The sequence below is a fragment of the Lotus japonicus genome, chromosome 2 (genome assembly GCF_012489685.1).
Source record: "Lotus japonicus ecotype B-129 chromosome 2, LjGifu_v1.2".
NCBI lineage: Eukaryota > Viridiplantae > Streptophyta > Magnoliopsida > Fabales > Fabaceae > Lotus > Lotus japonicus.
Window position 1 is genome coordinate 81,133,157 of NC_080042.1, and position 19,613 is coordinate 81,152,769.

The following is a 19,613-nucleotide window of genomic DNA, read 5'->3' on the forward strand; positions in this document are numbered from 1 at the left end:
AAAAGTAAATTCAACCAAGGTATGGTTGGTTAAAGTGGTGCACATTTAATTTTCCTTTAACAAATTCTCAAAGACGTATAGCTGAGAAGAGTCAGCAATACCACTCTTCGAGTCGTATTTAGCATTTACAGGTAAAGAAAGAATTTGATATGATGATTTATTAAGGATATAAGAAGATACACCAACATAGAGACCCCACAACAAAATCACGATCACTAAGTGAATTCCCACCCCATGCTGTACTGAAAGTCTGGAACCAGCTGAGACAAACCATAGTCAATCATGAGCTCTAGTAAATCATCATTTAGTGAAATCATTTGCAAGGGAGACTATCAGCAGCTCAGTACATAGTACATACTGCATTTGGTTCACAGTGGAATTGAGCTCCGACTAAGCAGCAACAACGATGATGATGATGAGAAGCACGATTCCAAATATTACCAAAAGCAAACATGCCTGCATAGAGAGGGAAAAACAAGATTATTAGAGATTAACAAAGAAAAGTACATGAAGCTTTCAAAGGAAAAAAGTAAAAGGTGTGGTCAAAGATCAAGATGATTAATAATCTACATCAACTCCGATAATTATAATGTTGAGGTAAACCACCACCTCGCACAGCTGCCCCAAAAAACAAATCCCTTCCTCAACAGAAAACAAAATGGTATGCACTATACAAACTGAAAAATAAACTGGATGAAAGCAACGCCCACATATATTAGACAGGGCATGTCATTTCAGAATTTATGAACCATGTACTCTGTAGTCTTATGTAAGTCCAATTCAATATGTAACGAAGGCTTCAATACATTACGCCCGTAGAATCTATATCTGCTAAAGAACTCCCACATCTAAATTTATACAAAGGGAGGAAGTTGAGACTTAGAACCAACAATCCAATCATTAGTAAGAAAACTTATATATACCAAAGAAGAATTTGATCTTTGAGTATTTGAAGCTTTGGCTAGCTGAGATTTTGCTTGTTCAGTTGCTTCATGGGAATGCTCGATGTTGGACCCAATATCATCTACGAAATAGAAATTCATGACATCAAATACCATACACGGATACACCAGTCTAAAAGTTGATACAAGGGTGCTAAAATAGCAAAAGCAAAAAGGAGAGAAAAAGTTACTAATCGTTGCTCCTTGCTCATGAACAAGCCTCGCAAGATCTATGAAAATCTCATTTACTTCACCAATTTGCTGTTGGATTTCTTGAATTCCTTGCTCTCTTTCCTCAATGATACTCTCGTTGAACGAAATCTCATTATCCAAGAACACTACCTCCTGTCTGTGGCATGAACAAAGCAAGAGCTAAGGAACTACAATTATGCAAATTGTCAAATTTATTAACTAGCCTGGTGATAGTACAAGAGCATGTTCATTTTTTTATAAAATTTTATTACACATGGAAGAATCCTGCCATTGGTTATGCCATCAATTGCTTTGCATAATCCAGGTACAGTTGAATAATGCAATGGGTCCAATTAGAGAAGCAACCTTCTAAAACTAAATTGATGTTAAGTTTTTCATCAAAATTTAATGATGCATGGATCTTGCCATTTATCATGTTGCCAATCTATCACAGCGCGTAAAAAAAAAGGAGAAAGGAAATGTTTTGACATCAGTTATATTCTACCTTCATTAATTTGCAAATGTGAAACTCTAATTTTCAATCTAAAATTACATAGAAAAACCTAAAAAAAAGTGAACATGCATATCACTTCATTCCCCAATCCCTATCAACAAGATACGAGACATCACCTTCTGGATTCAACAAGAAGGGCACGCTGTTCCGGACTCTTATCAGAACTTATGCCTACTTCGCTGGCTGTACCACTGCAAGCCAGAAAGAAAAGCCCACACCGTTAGAAATTAAGCATTGTGTAAGATTGGATACTCTCACCACAAATTGTGTGTGAGGTAGACAATATTATTTATAATAATAAAATGACAGAATATGCTAAGAATATTCTGAGGCATATTACAAAGTAAATCAATAATTAAATAAAGAAATATCCCGTAGGATATTATGCCTATTTATCTCTAACACCCCCCGTCAAGCTTAGCGTTGGATTAAGACCAACTCGAAGCTTGGATCTAAAAAGGTCAAACAATGGTCGAGGCAACGCCTTAGTGAAGATATCAGCAAGCTGGAGAGAAGTGGGCACATGACGAACAGCTAAGCGACCAGAGGAAACCAGCTCACGAATGAAGTGACAATCCAAGTCAATGTGTTTGGCATGCTTATGAGCAACAGGATTCTGAGCCATAAACAAAGCACTCTGGTTGTCACTAAGAAGAAGAGGAGTCGCGGATAACCGAACACGAAGCTCATGAAGAAGATTAAGCAACCAAACCAGCTCAGAAGCAGTATTAGCCATAGCTCGGTACTCAGATTCACAACTAGAGCGAGCAACAATAGGTTGTTTCTTGGCACTCCAAGACAAGAGATTATCACCAAGAAAAATAGCATAGCCGTAAGTAGAGCGACGAGTGTCCGTGCAGCGAGCCCAATCAGCATCACTATAACCAAAGACAGCGGGGGGAGAGGTACGACGAAACGTAAGACCAAAATGTTGCGTGCCACAGACATAACGAAGAATTCGTTTGACAGCCTGGAAATGATCCACAGTCGGAGCCTGAAGAAACTGACTAACGGTGTTAACAGCATATGACAAGTCAGGGCGAGTAATAGTCAAGTACTGCAAAGCCCCAACCAGAGAGCGATAATGCGTAGGATCTGAGTAAGCCTCACCAGAACCGACAAGATGAGAACCAGCAGCCAAGGGCGTAGAAACATGACTGGCCTCAAGCATCATAGCACGAGAAAGCAAATCATGCGCATATTTGGCTTGTCCCAAGAACAAGCCATCAGCGGTGTAAGTGATCTCAAGACCAAGGAAGTAGCCAAGCTTACCCAGATATTTAATAGCGAACTCAGCATGAAGGCGAGCAATAAATTGAGTCAGAAGAGAAGAATCACTACCGGTAAGGATGATGTCATCCACATACACAAGAAGATAAAGAGTAATATGTCCTTTGTAGAAAAAGAACAAGGATGGATCAGCCCGACTACACGAAAAACCATAACGCAGGAGAAAAGAGCTCAAGCGCTGAAACCAAGCACGAGGCGCCTGTTTGAGGCCGTAGAGGGCCTTGTTCAACCGACACACATGACTCGGGAAACGAGGATCAATAAATCCAGGAGGCTGCTCCATATAAACAGTTTCAGTGAGACGACCATGAAGAAAAGCATTTTTGACATCCAACTGATGAAGCGGCCAATTATGAAGCACAGCAAGAGATAAAATAAGGCGTACAGTAGTAGCTTTGATAACAGGACTGAAAGTAAGAGAGTAATCAAACCCGGGAATCTGAGTGAAACCCTGAGCCACCAAACGCGCTTTTAAGCGCTCAACAGTGCCATCACTATGGAATTTAGTGCGAAAAACCCATTTACTTCCAACAACATTGGTAGTGGAAGGACGAGGAACCAAAGTCCAAGTACAATTTTTATGAAGGGCAGAAAGTTCATCCTCCATGGCTGCCAACCACTGAGGTTGCTTCATAGCAGATTTGAATCCCTTAGGCTCAGTAACAGTATGCAAAGCAGTAAGAAGACCAGTAGGCTAAGCATGAACCAAGGCATAACGCGGATTCGGCTTAAAAATACCATTCTGAGAGCGAGTCTGCGGGCGAGCAGCAACAGGAGCAAGAGGAATCTGAGCCGCAGCAGGAGGAGTAGCCGGCGGTGAAGTAGGCGGAGCCTGAGTCACGGGAGGAGGAGTGGCCGGCTGTGCTGGGGAAGGAGGAGCTGGCGAAGGCGGAGCATCATCCTGAAGGACCGGCGAAGGTGGTGCATCATCAGAAGGAACCGGCAGAACATCTGGGTCAGCACAAGACGAACAGGGCAGAGGACCAGTCGGGGAGGAACTCTCCAGAACAACAGGAATAACAGGGTGTGAAGATGGAGAGGATCCCGCAACCGGTTCATAAAATGTAGAAAGCACCAAGTCATGGGGAGAAGAGTTTGAACCTGCAAAAGGGAAGCAAAATTCATCAAATTGAGCATGACGGGACACATAAGTGCGAGAAGTCGTCGGATCGAAGCACTTAAATCCCTTGTGGCTGCTGCTGTATCCCAGAAATATACAAGGAGTGCTCCGAGGACTAAATTTATTTTTCATGTAGGGACGCAAGCACGGAAACACCCGACATCCAAAAGGCTGGAAATTAGCATACGCAGGTGCAACCTGAAATAGGAGCTGAAAAGGAATCTGATCAGATAACACCTTAGAGGGGACACGATTAATAATGTATACTGCAGAACTGGAGGCATCAACCCAATAGACAGTAGGTACATGCGAGTGATACAACATAGCAAGACCAAGTTCAAGAACATGTCTGTGTTTCCGTTCAACCCGACCATTCTGAGCCTGAGTGTGAGGGCATGAAAAACGATGAAGCACGCCAGAAGAAGTAAATAAAGTTTGTACTTTGTTATTTGTGAATTTAGTGCCGTTGTCACTTTGAAAAACTTTAATCGACCGAGAGAACTGATTTTCCACAAACACTTTGAAGCGAAGAAGCACATCATAAAAATCGGATTTACGCTTCAAAGGATAAAACCAAGTAAAACGGGAGAAGTCATCAACAAATATAACAAAGTAAGAAAAACCATCAACTGAAGCAACGGGAGACGATCCCCACAAGTCACAATGAATAAGGTCCAAAACTGCAGAAGCTCGCTTATTATTATCATAAAATACTAATCGTTTACTCTTAGCCATCTGACAAGAAGTGCAACAGATGGGCTTAGGCAAAATAGAGGAAACATCTAAACAACCATGTTTATGCAATTGTCTGATAATATCAAAATGAACATGTCCTAATCTGGAGTGCCACAATTCAAAGGAGGCACGGGGTAATGGAGAACTGGTAGTAAGCAACGCCTGCGAGTCCTGATTCAGCACATAAAGTCCTTGATCACATCTGCCCTTTCCCAGAACGGCGCCGGTCTTTCGGTTCTGAATCACAAACGAATCATCCAGAAAAATGGCTTTAGCATGATGGTCACGAGTCAATTTGCTAACAGAAACAAGATTTTTAGTTAACTGAGGCACAACCAAAACATTAGATAAAGGAACAGAATGTGAAACAGAACGAGAACCAGTATGAGTAATATGTAAACCAGCCCCATTACCCACAAGGACACGGTCATTACCAGAATAGTCCTGAGAGTCCGTCAGCTGAGATAGAGAAGGAGTCATATGAGAGGTGGCACCTGTATCCATATACCAATCAGAATGGTTGGAGTTATCCAACGAACAACCCGCAACAAAGGATTGGGCCAAATTGGCAGACTCAGAAGAACGATCCCAACGAACCGGACACTTATCAGCATAGTGACCCTGCTCACGACAAATTTGACAGCGAGGAGTGTAAGAGCCACGACGACCAGAGCCACCATTATTGCGACGCTGGCGAGATCCACCATTAGAGTTTCCACGATTTCCACCACGAGAACCGCCACCAAAATTTCCACGGTTGCCAATAGTGGAAGACTGAGTACCAGAAGAGCGGGGCTGATTGCTCGCATGGAAGGCAGCTGGCGGAGGAGTTACTGATTCTTCAAGAGAAGCCTGAAAAATAGCATGGCTCTCGACCTTACAAAGAATGTCAGTAAATAAAGGTAGGGGTACCTGATCAAGCTGACCCGTGGAAAAATTTGCATATGAGGGGCCAAGACCACGAAGGAACCAGTGAACTTTATCATCATTAGGCACAGGTGCACCAATAGCAGCCAGCTGATCACAGATAGTGCGAAATTTCCGCCCGTACTCGGAAACTGATAGAGAGCCACGACGCATAAGTTGAAGTTCATCACGGAGACGTAGCTCACGGGCCTTGCTGCGTGAGGCATAAGCAGAGTGTAAAGCAACCCAAACATCACGAGCAGTGGTGGCGCTGAGAGTCTCAGATAAGGCTTCCTCAGTGAGAGAGGAAAGAAGCAGACTGTTGACATTACGATCGCGAGTCTGCCACTCAGCATAAAGAGGATTTGGAGAAGGAGCACCAGTACGGTGTGGTTGAGCAACAGTTTGTGCAAATGTCTGTTGAGTAAATTCTGGCGGAGGATCGACGGTAGGGTCAACAATATCATACAAGTTCTGATTCTGGAGAAGAGCAGTAACCTGTTTACGCCAGAGAAGAAAATTATCTGGTTTAAGTTTCACCGTAAGCATATGTACCAAAGTGTTCATGGAAAAAGTCGGAGGAGTAGCATCGGAAGCCATGGGAGAAAAGCAAGTTGTCAAGAAAAATATGAACCAAAAGCACACGTGCACAAGGCTGCGACACGAAGCACGAGGCCTGGGAGGACAGAATCCTGTCTGACGGCGCGGAAAACGTCAAGAAACGGAGGAGAGAGGACACCGTGTGGGTCACGTGGAAGACACCGCACAAAACACGATGTCTGACGGCTAGTGAAGGCTGTCTGGCGGCGGGAGACAGAGGGCTGACAGGGTCTGGCGCGTGGCAGCTGCAAGTGGATGGAACGGCGCACGGAAAAGCAAGAGCTGCGTGGTCAACAAGAAAAGGAGGCAGCTTTGACGCGTGTGGACCACCCAAGCAGCTACGGGACAAAAAATGGCAGCGCACGGAAAGTGAGGCGGCGCGGGGCGCGAGGCAGCACAGAGACATGTGCAAGTGACGTCAACGACTGCAAAGAGAAAGAGAGGCAACTGCACGGAAGACAAGGTAGCTGCGGCAGTACCTAGAATAGAAAAAAAAAGAGAAGGTGGCAGCAGAGGCTTGGAGGCTAGGGTTTCAACCTAAACCTGATACCATGTAAGATTGGATACTCTCACCACAAATTGTGTGTGAGGTAGACAATATTATTTATAATAATAAAATGACAGAATATGCTAAGAATATTCTGAGGCATATTACAAAGTAAATCAATAATTAAATAAAGAAATATCCCGTAGGATATTATGCCTATTTATCTCTAACACATTGAATATATATGCATGCATAGGTAATCAAAAATTAGTACAACCAAGTAACAACAACACCCTGGTAGCCACTAACCAACAGAAACCTATTATTCATTATTCAGAATCTGTTCACTCCATAAAGTTGCATCCATACAAGTCTATTTCTCTATGTGTGTGTCACACACACACCACTATCTTAAAGTCAATAACAGTTGACCAGTCACCTCACCTGGATGGTGGAACAAATGGAGTGTAAGCTGTTTCCCTCTCAGCTGCAAGTCGCTGTGCCTTCTGAAATTCTTTCAACACTGCCTCAAAATCTTTGGCAAGTTTTTGATCTGCTATCTTCTTGGTTACCTGCAAATAAAATAAAGACATCAAAGAAATCAATTCAAGATCACATCACCCAAAATGAATCCAAAACTATTTAGAGCCAGACATTCCTATATAACAAAGCAATAAATTCTGTAAATTACATAAATTTCAAATAAGTTGAAGCACAACAGAAATCGATCATAACAAGTATATGAGACCAACAAACTAATTTCCACGTCCTCGAAGGATAGCTCAAGGGGTAAAAATTAGGGACATAAGGGTTGGGTGAGATGAAGTGTCCAGGTTCGAACCCTGAGGAGGAGGACTAATTTATTAACATTAATAACGACTAACATTTGGCAGTTAAAAAAACAAACTAATTTCCACATGCAATTGAAGCGGAACACAAATGAAAGCCCCGAACTCACATTAACACCAGCATGATGATCAATCTCACTAGCTTGCTTAAGTTTTGCCGATGTATCCTTCACCAATTGTCCAATGTGAAGCCTCGTCTTGTGCCTGCGAGTTCAGAGACAGCAAGAAGCTCAATTCAAGCGCTATCAATTCAAACCACACTGCCACATGAATTAACGATGATGACATTGACAGCGATGGATGGTGTTAGAGTGAGTAAAACTCACAGTTTATTGCGAAGCTCGGGGGTGTCTTTGGGGGTTCCGAGGGTGTAAACGAGCCTCTGGAACGTTGAGACGGCGGTGTTGATCTGAAATACGCCGGCGGCAACCGCCTGCGTGGGGTCTTGTTGGTTGCCGTTGATGAGGTTGCGGCGGGAAGCGAGAGGCCTGCCGGCCTCGATGTCCTGAAAGCTCATTCAGGGAGAGATTGTTGAGAAAGAGAGTGGTGTTCTTGAACCGGGGAACTGCTCGGAAATCGGTGAAATAGAGAGGTATCGGAGGATGAGATGGCGGAGATTATGAGAGAAAGTTGGTGATGTTGATACGATTTAGAGAGGGTTTATTAGATTAGAAGCGTCGATGTATCTTTGCTTGTACGACGATCACGAAGAAATGTTGGAGTACTTGTTGAAATACGCCGGTGTATTTAATTCAACAATTTAATTTAAATTTAAATTATTTAATTTTCATGGATAAGGACTCAAAAAAAAAAATAACATGGATCACCTCTCTTTATTGGGTACGAGGATCAAACTGTTAGTTTAAGGTTAAGGGACCATGTGAGCAACTATCAAGCCACATTTTGTGTTTATTACCCGTTGTCTTTTTAATAATGGTTGAATTATGTTTTAAAAAAATGGTTGAATTAAATGTATAACTTAGGAATTTTTATGGCAAATTCTCTCATTCTTGAAGTTTTTATGGCTATGGTATTTTAGATATTTGAATCTCATCATTCATCATGTGTTAATCTCACATATATAGTCTTGTGAAAAATTTGAACCTTTAATTATTCTTTTACTGAAATCTGATGGTCAGTATTATTTCTCGCACAATTTTAATTTCCTCTTTGTATATATTCATTGAAAGCTTAAATTTCATTAAAAAAGAATTAAAGGTTGAAATTTTCACATGACATGGTCATGTGAAAATTAACACATAAGGGTATCCAAATCCGGTATTTTAGTGACGTGTGCAAGTAAGAAGTTGATACGCGTCAATTATATTTATTATTCCATGTGACAATGATAGTTGTTCACCTCGTGTAAATTAGATTTATTATTTCGTGTGACAATGATAGTTGCTCACCTCGTATTTTAAGGATGAGGCTAAAGTTTGATAATCGCTCATGAAAATGATAGACGTTTCGTAATCCGTCGTTTAAGGCTTAGTATCAACACTTGCACTGAGTAATTTTTTTGAAAATCCAAATATATTAGTAAAGAGGGATGGACAAAAAGGATAACAAGTCAGAAAGAAAAATCATCAACTATCCAAAAAAATAAACAACTATCTAATCATCCTAAAAAAAGGAAAACAGCAAAAGTCATCGATGATATACACTCTAAAGTCTAAACTAAAAAAAACTTACCTCTAATTTAGTGTCTGTTAAGTTGCAAATAACTTAACTATTGGTTAAAATAACTAATATGTTTCTAATTTTATCTAAATCTCTTATTTCCCCTGATGATGGAGGGCTTGACCAAACACGATGGTCGATGAGGTTGGCCTAACCAAGAAGCCTCAAGAGCCCGAAAATCAAAAGCATTATTTTTCTTCCTATAAATTTATGTCAACGTACTAATCAAACTCAAGTAATAAAAAATAATTTCATATTCTCTCTTATATTTTTTGCATTTTATTTTCTTTCATCTCATTTTCACCTTTATATTTAAAAAAATATTATTTATTTATTTATTTTGTCTTTTGATTTATTTAATCTTCATCAAACAGATTTTTTTCTTAAATAGTAATAAAACTTCTAATTATTTAGAGAGTATATTTTAAAATTTAAATAAACTTTTCTGTCAAAAAAAAATTAAATAAACTTTTAAAAATAGTCACACAAAAAAAACAGCTTTTAAAAATGAAGAAGCGTCACTCAGGCCAGCAGTTTTCAATGTTGCGTCACGCGGTTTCGTGCTACGAAATTTGAATGCCACGATGCTCGCACGTGCCTTCTATCCCTCTTATAAATCCTACATCATTTTTTTCCTTCGCTGAAACATCGCTCCTCACATCACGTCTTTCTCCACCGACTGCAACTCATTCGCGGCGGTTTCCGGTGATCGGTGATTCGACCTAAAATCATCTTCCGATGTCGGTGAGTTCTCAAACTCCCTCTGTCTATCTGAATTCGCACATCTATTCTATAATTTTTCCCATCGTTAAGATTTCTGAAGATCTTGTTGCATGCGTATAAACCATTTCTATCAGTAGAAACTGCCGCTATAAACGAATTTTCCAAATGTTTTACAATATTTGTGACTGTTTCATTTGTGTATTTGGATTGCTAATGGTTATTTAACATTTGGTATTTTAGCTATCTAAAATTGCTAGCAAAATCATGCTTATAGTTCCTTTTCAGTGGTTATTTATTTGGGTACTTGTGAAAATTTAAGGTTGAAGGTTGGTTGATTTGCCTTATGGGAAAATATGAACCCAGCACTTACAAATTTTTAAGTGAATAGAATATAAAATTATCTGAATCTGCCAACAATTTCTAGCTTATAGTTCACTTTTAGTGGTAATTTGGGTTCTTGTGAGAATTTAAGGCTTTGCAGTTTGGTAGACTTACCTTGTGGGAATTTATGAATTGGATAATGGTAGTGTCTGGACTCTGGAGTTGGTTCTCAACATCAGAAATGGCACACTGATATGAAATGATTGGCCATGTGAGAATACTGACTGTGCTGCAACCTTCTCTTTGAGTTTACGAGGATAGGATTGTACTTACATCACTTGGTAATCAGGACTAGAGGTCTAGAGGTGCATGGTATATGATATAAGCATGATAAATTCATCATGGACACTGATTTTTCTTTTAGATCATGTTTGAGGGTTTCAGGAATTAGAATTAGTTGGAAATTACATGAAGTATTGAATGGTTATAAACTGGATTTTATAGATGTCTTCTGTTGAAATTATATAGCTTAGTCTGGGAAGATGAAAACAGAGAAAAGAGATCAGAAACTGGATTTTATTGATGACTTCTGTCGAAATTATGTAGTTTAGTCTGGGAAGGAGAAAACAGAGAAAGAGACTTTAAATTTTAACATTATTCTTGTGTGTACAGTGATGTGTCAAATACGAAGCATAAACTTGATTTATACTCGTAACTGAAAATAACTTCTCAGAGATCATGTAAGGTGCTCTACAATGTTCTAATACAATAAAGATATCAGGAGATATTTTCTTGATGTTCTAACAACTTCACTATAGCTTGTATCTGATGTTGAGATAAGCTTATGTGTATGATATGTATACTAAATTCAAATAACATTGTTTAATAGGAATTAGGAAAGACATATACACTTTTGACTTATCCTTTTCGAAGGGTTGCTTAAATGTGTAATCTTTGCCTGATGATAAGCTTAAGTTTATACCTACTTTGTCATTTCTAGCTTTTTCTTTTGTTCTGCTCTTATTACTTTTTTCTTCTTTAAAAAATTACGCTTCTATTTCTCAACATGGTTTTATGAATCTTTCAACTCAGTATCACCTGCTCTTATCTCTCTGTTTATATGAGAAGGCATAAAATATAAGCAGCAACCTGTTATAAGAAGCAATTGTAGCTGCACTTAAAACATACTGACCAGAGATATGAGTACAGATGAGTGATGTGCATTGAATTTGTCATACAGTGACAATACAGAAATTATTGCATATTCAGAGGGTGGGTACTCTGCAGTTAAGGACTTCTAATCGTTGCAATTTTTTTCCAGATAAAAACTGTTAAAGTCTGTAATGTTTCCTTGGGAGCAACTGAGCGAGACATAAAGGAGTTCTTTTCTTTTTCTGGTGATATTGAATATGTCGAACTGCACAGGTCAGTTACCGTGCTTGGTTTTGTGTAATCCCGTCTTTAGAGTGCTTTCACTGTATATTTTGTTATGCAAATCATAAATGTATTTATTGATCATTGATTCAGTCATGATGAGCGATCACAAATTGCTTATGTTACCTTCAAGGATTCGCAGGGAGCTGAGACTGCAGTACTGCTATCGGTAATCTGCTTACCATCATTAAAAATATATATCAATATTTTAATCAATTCACTCTTACAACAAAAAGTCTTGTACTTAGTGATCCTTATCGAGAGAGCCATAGAATTATAGGTCTGTTTGCCATCATCCATAAGGTATTACATTGGGTTGAAATATTTAACTTTTTGGAAAGATAATGCAGTACTAATGAGTTACCTGCTTGAAAAAATAATCTATCTTAGAATCATGGAGTTCTACATATGAAAACTCTTAATAAGAAGCCTTCCATTAGTCTTTTTGTTGATACTTATTTGATATGAAATTATGTATGTAGTAAATGTATTAATGATTAATGGTTACTGTGTTACATAATGCTGGATACTTCCCTTTTCTCCTCTTTAGTTTGGAATTTCTTCTAATCATGGAATTACTTAGAATTTTTTATTATCATTCAGTATGAGATTGAACATAAATGGAGGAGAGTTAGACAGATATTATCATAGAATCTTATTATCTTACTGATGCTTATCTGAGCTGGTGTTGCATGCTTTACTGGCCAACTAGCTGCTGTCTTATTTCTTGATGGGGTTATCTATTTGTGGTAATTGGAAAGAATTGCTATCAGAAGCAAGGTCTGTTAGCTATAGTGTGGGCCTGTGGGGTGTTAGAACATGTGTCGAATTGTATCAGTTTATTTTATAACTCATTCTATTTCCCCGTGAACAAATTAGTTTAAGCTGCGATTTATAACTAAATATAACCTAGTTTCACATATGTCAGGGAGCAACAATAGTTGATATGTCAGTTACAATAACTTTGGATCCAACTTACCAGCTTCCACCTGCTGCTTTGACATCATCTGTGAGCCTTCCTTAGCCCCTCATCTATTTATTATTGTACATAATAACTAGGCATACCCAGGCTGTTTTCGCCTTACAGCCATGTATGATGTAACTTTTTGCAGGTAAAAGAAAGTGAAGCTCCTGCTGGTGCTGAATCTGCTTTGCAGAAGGCAGAGGATGTGGTTTCCAGTATGCTAGCCAAGGGTTTCATCTTAGGGAAAGATGCTGTTCACAAAGCTAAGACTTTCGATGAGAAGCTTCAGTTATCTTCAACAGCATCGGCAAAAGTTGCATCTTTTGACCAGAAAGTTGGGCTTAGTGAGAAAATTAGTGCTGGTGCTTCAGTTGTGAGTGATAAGGTTCGAGAAGTGGATCAAAAGTTTCAGGTTTCAGAGAAGACGAAATCAGCACTTTCTGCTGCTGAACAGACAGTCAGTACTGCTGGTTCTGCCATAATGAAGAATCGATACATTCTTACTGGGGCCTCCTGGGTAACAGGTGCTTTTAGTAGGGTTACTAAGGCAGCTGGGGAAGTAGGTGAAAAGACCAAAGAGAAAGTAGAGAATGCAGAACAGCAGCACAAGCAAAACACTGGAGATTCTGGGCCACCAAAAGCAGCAGCAGCAAGTGAGCACTAGTCTTCCAAGCCTGCTCCTGCTCAAGGTTTGATCCTTTGATTTGTTTCTTATGTGTGTATATATCTTCTCCGAAACTCCAGCAAACTGTTTCCAGATGATCACCGACCCTTTTTTTAAGATTAAAAGTGAATGTAGGACAAATGTGCAACTATTTGACTTTCTGTAGGAAGATAAACTAAATTTTATAGGTGCGAAATGATGTGCTTCTCCTATTTTGTTTTTGCACAAGAGCACATTCTTTTAGTGTTCAAGGAATGTTCAACAACTTTGAAATCTCATGGGAAACTAACTCAAATGAAGAATGCTCATATGGATCTTTAAAAGTAGAAGAAATGATTCATTTAATGTAAAAAGTGCTTGACACTTAAAGAATTAAAAAATCTTAAACGAAGTGAAAGCACATGAAACGTAAATGGAAGAAAAACCTGCTAAATTTCAACAACTTTATTGACATGAACACATTTTTTGTCTTTGATCTTCAATCAACTGCTTCTAAGACTCAGTCAGATTAATCAATCTTGGAAGTGAATTTTCCTTCAAATCACGTATGATACGACAAAAAAAAAAACGTGACAACCTCTTGAACGCTTGAAAATAAGTTTCTTACAAATAGTCTTTTCGAGCTGTGCAGTGTGCACAACTCATGGTAATTTTACTATTTTCTTATAGACTTTGATTTTCATACAAGTGTATTCAAGACTTGGCCAATTTAAGGATTGAAAATGAGCCCTTCGAGTTGAACTTAACGTCATAGCATTCATGACTTAGTCTAATAATGACCTTGCACAAATATCTTCGAGTTATACTCAGCATGATAGCACATAAGATAGTATCACAGTAACATCTTGAGAACGAATCTCTTCGAATTGTACTTAACAATAAGTGGTTCATACCGCTACCGTCCTAGAGCCTTATATCTCTAGTTCAAGACACTAACTTTCACACTTAAACAAAATATCTAGTTGGTACCAACACTTGTATAAAACCCTCAATAGTTGATTTGTTAATCAATGGTTAGTCAAGCACTCCTCTCACATTAGAAAAGCTAAGTCTTTTTTCTTTTTTAGTTACTTGTATGATGCCGGAAAAAGCTAATCCAAATAGCTCAAATTAATCCAAATGGCTCAAATGCTAAGGATGATCAGAAACCAAAATGAAACCGCTAAAGCACTGGAAATGTCGAAGAGAAACCATGTGCTAAGGTAAGTTATTGGGTATCCTGTAAGAACAAGATAACTTTAGCGAGGAATATCAATATGTTGGAATAGTGAAAAATAGGGATTGGGATTTTAGTACAAAAGTAATTAATACTTAATTGTGAAAGAATTGAAGGTAAAATAAAATTATAAAGGCTTCACTTTTCACTTATATTTAGACCATTTTGTCATTATTGTTCAGTGCATCCAATATTATTAATTTAATCACAATCAAAGAAAGTATGTTGCGACTGCAAACAAATTTGGAGTCCCAAATCATAAGATATGGTGTGGTAGTTGCTCACTTTATCCCTAAGCACATGGTTGAAGGTTTGATCATAGTCCAAAAAAATGGAGTGACCAGTTTTCTACTTAATGTGAACATTCACAGTGAAGTGATTGCTGGCAGTAGAGACTAGAGACCGTACCATCGACCAAATTAATTAATTGAAGTCCCAATTTGAGATATAAGTATAACCTATGAAAATAATTCATCCCTACACATGGGTAGGATAGGATGATAACTCCTTTCATAAATAAAAATAGCGACCGAAGTGGATGAAATGTGAAAATCCAAAGATCGAATGAGCGCAAACAAGAACACTCCACCCCACGGGTTGCACGAATGACTCCCGTTATTATAAGCTTGCCCTTGCAGCTCTTCCACGGAATCAAATTTAAACCCCATCTGCAAATGAAACCTCTTCAATGTCCATATTCACGAGCCTGCTTAGGCTTAGCCATGTGCATTAGCATTTAGCAGTTTGTGAATGTGACCCACTTGCTTTTTATTTATTAAATAAAATTGTTGTTTGGTGATCAATCCATGGAGTCTGGTCCAGTTTCCCTTTAGCTTTATCCATATGTGTCACCATCAAGTTTTAATTTCCAATAATCAAAGTAGTGGTGGGTGTAGTAGTGGGTAACGAATGATACTAACGGATTTTAAAAGGGAAGAGAACAAAGTAGAAATGATTTTTTTTGCTAATGATGAAATGGCATAAACCCCTAAATCATATCAGGAAATTTTAACTGTCAATTAACTTGATTGAAGAATTGGTAAAGCTTATTCCTTAAGTAAACAAGTCAAGGGAGGTTCAACGTGTTAGAATATAATATAAAATCATTAAAGTGATCCTTACCCAACAGTTTAAGCTTTTGGGATTAAATAGTTATTTGACATGGTATCAGAGCCTTTATGGCCGAGAGGTCTAGAGTTCGATCATTGCTCCCCTCACTTTCTAATTAAAAAGTGAAATTTAATTAAGCACATGGTAGGTGGGTCTGTGCATTTATCCACCCTTCAAGCCTAAAATGGCTCTTGCGTGAGGGGACGTGTTAGAATATAATATAAAATCATTAAAGTGACCATTACTCAACAGCTTAAGCTTTTGGAATTAAATGGTTATTTCACACAACGCATATGTTTCCCCTAAAACAAAAAAAGGTGATGCAGGAGAACGTTCTATTGCCTTGTACTATCATTGTTTTGATTGCCACGTTTAGACTTAAGTATCATATGCTTTAATAAAATACTACTATGTATTACTATCAATGTAACCGGCTATCATCGCAATATAAGTCGACGAGTCGACATAAATTCAGTTGAATATATGAATTATTTGCTATAATATTCAAACAGCCGACACCAAATCTCATTATTAGGTTAATTGATTGGCTAATAAATAATTTGAAACCTGATTAAATTAAATAATGACCATATTCAAATTACCCAAATTAACATTGATTGCGTATTATAAAACACATGCTATTCCATTATGAACATCGATTGATGAAAACAATTTTGTTGGAATGCTCAAGTCAATTTCTGTATCAAAATAAGATTTTGCGTCAATTCTCTCAATTATAATTATTGCACCCACATAAGCTACTTGGCAATGAGTATACGCTTGCATGTCAATACGTGTCTCACCATAGACTCCTCAACACAACATAAACGATCAAGGTGTAAGTAAAACCAAATGCTACTAATTAATTTGCATAAATGATTGCCTACCCTTACCCTATCCTCTCTTATTCCTTATCACTTATATCATCATCTTTGAATATGATCAGCAACCAACCAATCATAAACCCTAAACCCGGGTCCCACGTGTCAGCCACACAACATCCCAACCGCACACGATCATGGCACCATACCATAGTCCATTGAAACTTCCACCGACACATTTTGCAACATGTTGTACTCTACATTAAAACGACGAGGAGTCTGTTTGATTTTCAGTTTAGTGAATGTGAAAACACATCATTCACCCCAATAAATGCATTGTCTTGGCTGAGTGCGCATTGAAAATTATGCATCGAACGACTTCCTAATTAAAAACCAAACAGGCACGACGTTGTTCATGCCACCACGGTGATGATGGGAAAGCAAAAGGCGCGTTGTGCTTGCTGGTTGTAACAGAGGAGTACCTGACCCAAGTATCACCCATCATCATTAAAAACACTGCAATTTCCAGCTGGCACTCATCACCATAAACTCCAGCTTCAGTAACGGTCCCCCAATCCAGCTGTATTCCACCACCGACTGCTATCTTACGCCGGAACCCACAGTTCGTACATTTCAACGGATACATACATATATAAAAATATACACAAAATAATGAAACAAATTCTCAAAATTAAAGAAAATTATTATTCACTGTTTCACATGATGGAAGAAGATCTGAGACCAGTAGACCACGATGAATTGATTTTATTCTCTGTGATATACAACAGGAGCAACAAGAATATAGAATGGAAGAAGAAGAAAGGGTGAGGAGGAACAACAATCACGTGTTGTTGACATGGAAGCGATTCTTTGCGGCTAAAAATCGGCGAGTTTCCTGTGGAGGCGAGGTTTTGGTATTTGCTGCAAGGTTCTGATCGCTAAAACGTCGCTTCTTTTCGCTTCCATGTAATGCTCGATGCCACCGCTAATCTCTGTCGCTGAATCTAAAACAGATCGAGAAAGCGCTTAATTAGGTTAGTTAATTACTTAAATAATCAAAATCAAAGAAGAATCTGGAAATGCATTGTACCTGTTAAATGAGGGTTGCGAGAGTGTTTGAATCCAGCAAAATTATCCAGGTCTGGAAGAAGAAGAACAAGATGAAGGTTGTTATGGTTTTTTGTTTTCAATTACTGTATATGTATGAAAATCTAAAACAGAGTGATAGATGAGGTGGTACCTGATGGAGAGGGAGTGTGAGAGCAGAGGAAGAGGATGAGGAAACAGAGGACAGTGAGAACTGGAATGATGTGGATGAACTTGTGTTGCGGTGCGGGAAGAGGCGAGGACAGACGGTGAGGCTTGGGAGGTTCGTCGGCGGTGATGACGGTGGCGTCTTCGATAGCAACTCCATGGCCGTGGAGCTTGGAAACTGGTGAGCCCAACGACTGTCTGTGCATCGTGGCGAACTCACAGAGCGGCTGCTGGTAGAAAGAGAGAAGAAGGGGAAGGAGTCAGAGACACACGGGAGTGTCCAAGTGTGAATTTTATATTTTTATTATGCTCTGTTTATTTTTATTTTTATTATTTTATTAGGAGATTATTGATTTATTGTATTGAGTCTCGTGACCCCATTCTTCTACCTATCCTACGCTCAAGTGCTTGTCTTTTTTGGGCTTTCTTCCCCTTTACTCATTGCCACTCTTTTCACTTTTACTTGGGCTGTGTTTCGTGTTGCTTTTTAGGATTCATATTCATAGGAAATCAAAACGCTACAAGTACCATTTCTTGCTTCCTAAGATATTAGCGAAAGAAAGGAAAATATTTTAGGTCATACGCATTTATGTGGGCTATGCCATTTTCTTATGCTCCCCTTTGGGAGAAAAGAAATGGATAAGAAATTATTTTTTGAGGATATATATACATTTTATAAATTACATATATTTTTATATCTTTAAGTGAAAAAAAAAATACTTATAATGTCTTCATGTGGTGAACTTGAAGAGATTAAGATAGAGTCAGCACGACTAAAACCCTAATCTCTCGTTTGCATTTTCTCGCATTACCTCTTATAGTCTAAGGCATTAACTACACGATAAAGCTACTCAAATTCGCTCTTGAGATCTTGCCTTGATCTTGACCTTTGTCTCCTCCCTCGTAATGATGATGATGTGGTTGACATTTAATGGTGATGTCACAACCCCTTAAGTCCTTGCGAAGATGTCTTCTAAAGCTCTTGTTTGGTGATAGCGAGTTGGTAGCCTCTTGACCTGGCTTTGTATGTGAATGGGTCAAACTATCGATAAGTCTAGGTGTGTCTTTAAAGATCTTCGTTGCAATTTGGCTCTTTCTTTGTTGGACACAACTTCATCTTTACTCCATTCTTATCTTCTAACCGATATTTCCTATAGGTTAATTAACTTATGTATCTTCAAAGCTTTGCATGTGTACCTATCATTCCAAAAATGAACTTTACGATATGTTAGTAAACTTTTTCATGAAGAAGTGTCAGTACTCAGTTATAATATCCCAAGGTTGGGTTCTAATCGTCTTACATTTTATTTCATTGTCATCGATTCATATCAAGAACCCTAAATGGCGTGTTGCTTTGCATTAACAGTTGTTTTCCAACCTCGAGAATCAAAATGTTAAAATTATTGCATTTTACCAAGGGGAGGCATTTAATTGTGCTAGTTTTGAAATATTAGGCTGTAAGGCCCGAGTTTTTAAGGTTATGCTAAGTGAATAAACTTCTTATTCACGATTAGGGTTGATGTAATGTGAAGGGAAACCTGAACGAAAGTTTATTAAATGAAATATATTTATGAAGGAGAAAGTTCAGGAAAAGTTCAAGGATTGCATTATGATCGATAAAAGTTATAGCACGATCGTTACACGCTTAAACCTAGGTCAGAAACCCTAGTATATAGCTAATTTTCACTTTTAGGCACGATGGCAATTAATTCCAAAAATCTTCAGAGAAATGTTAGAACTTCTCTTCTTCCATATATCACAATCGTTTCGAGGCGAAACTCTAGGATCTACGA

At 38.5% G+C, this 19,613-nt stretch overlaps 3 protein-coding genes across 4 annotated transcripts; 1 reads left to right on the top strand and 2 right to left on the bottom strand.

Moving 5' to 3' along the window:
- Positions 1 to 22: 22 nt before the first annotated feature.
- On the bottom strand, positions 23 to 8,351 carry LOC130740163 (syntaxin-22-like). Of its 2 annotated transcripts, XM_057592676.1 has the most exons (8): positions 7,960 to 8,351; positions 7,744 to 7,837; positions 7,230 to 7,357; positions 1,764 to 1,838; positions 1,133 to 1,290; positions 924 to 1,024; positions 359 to 456; positions 23 to 260 (listed from the first exon to the last, which is right to left on the bottom strand). In XM_057592676.1, the coding sequence occupies exons 1-7, from the start codon at positions 8,148 to 8,150 to the stop codon at positions 391 to 393; spliced, it is 813 nt and encodes a 270-aa protein (XP_057448659.1). In that variant the 5' UTR covers positions 8,151 to 8,351; the 3' UTR covers positions 23 to 260; positions 359 to 390. The 2 variants fall into 2 exon arrangements, with proteins under 2 accessions (XP_057448659.1, XP_057448658.1); XM_057592675.1 differs by having other exon boundaries at positions 23 to 456.
- Positions 8,352 to 9,903: 1,552 nt separating this feature from the next.
- LOC130740164 (binding partner of ACD11 1-like) lies at positions 9,904 to 13,631 on the top strand. Its single transcript, XM_057592677.1, has 5 exons — positions 9,904 to 10,057; positions 11,679 to 11,782; positions 11,885 to 11,960; positions 12,720 to 12,800; positions 12,904 to 13,631. The coding sequence occupies exons 1-5, from the start codon at positions 10,052 to 10,054 to the stop codon at positions 13,417 to 13,419; spliced, it is 783 nt and encodes a 260-aa protein (XP_057448660.1). The 5' UTR covers positions 9,904 to 10,051; the 3' UTR covers positions 13,420 to 13,631.
- A 3,608-nt stretch (positions 13,632 to 17,239) lies between these two features.
- Positions 17,240 to 18,026, bottom strand: LOC130740165 (uncharacterized). The gene is made up of 3 exons (XM_057592678.1): positions 17,807 to 18,026; positions 17,657 to 17,707; positions 17,240 to 17,570 (listed from the first exon to the last, which is right to left on the bottom strand). The coding sequence occupies exons 1-3, from the start codon at positions 18,024 to 18,026 to the stop codon at positions 17,443 to 17,445; spliced, it is 399 nt and encodes a 132-aa protein (XP_057448661.1). The 3' UTR covers positions 17,240 to 17,442.
- Between the last annotated feature and the right edge of the window lie 1,587 nt (positions 18,027 to 19,613).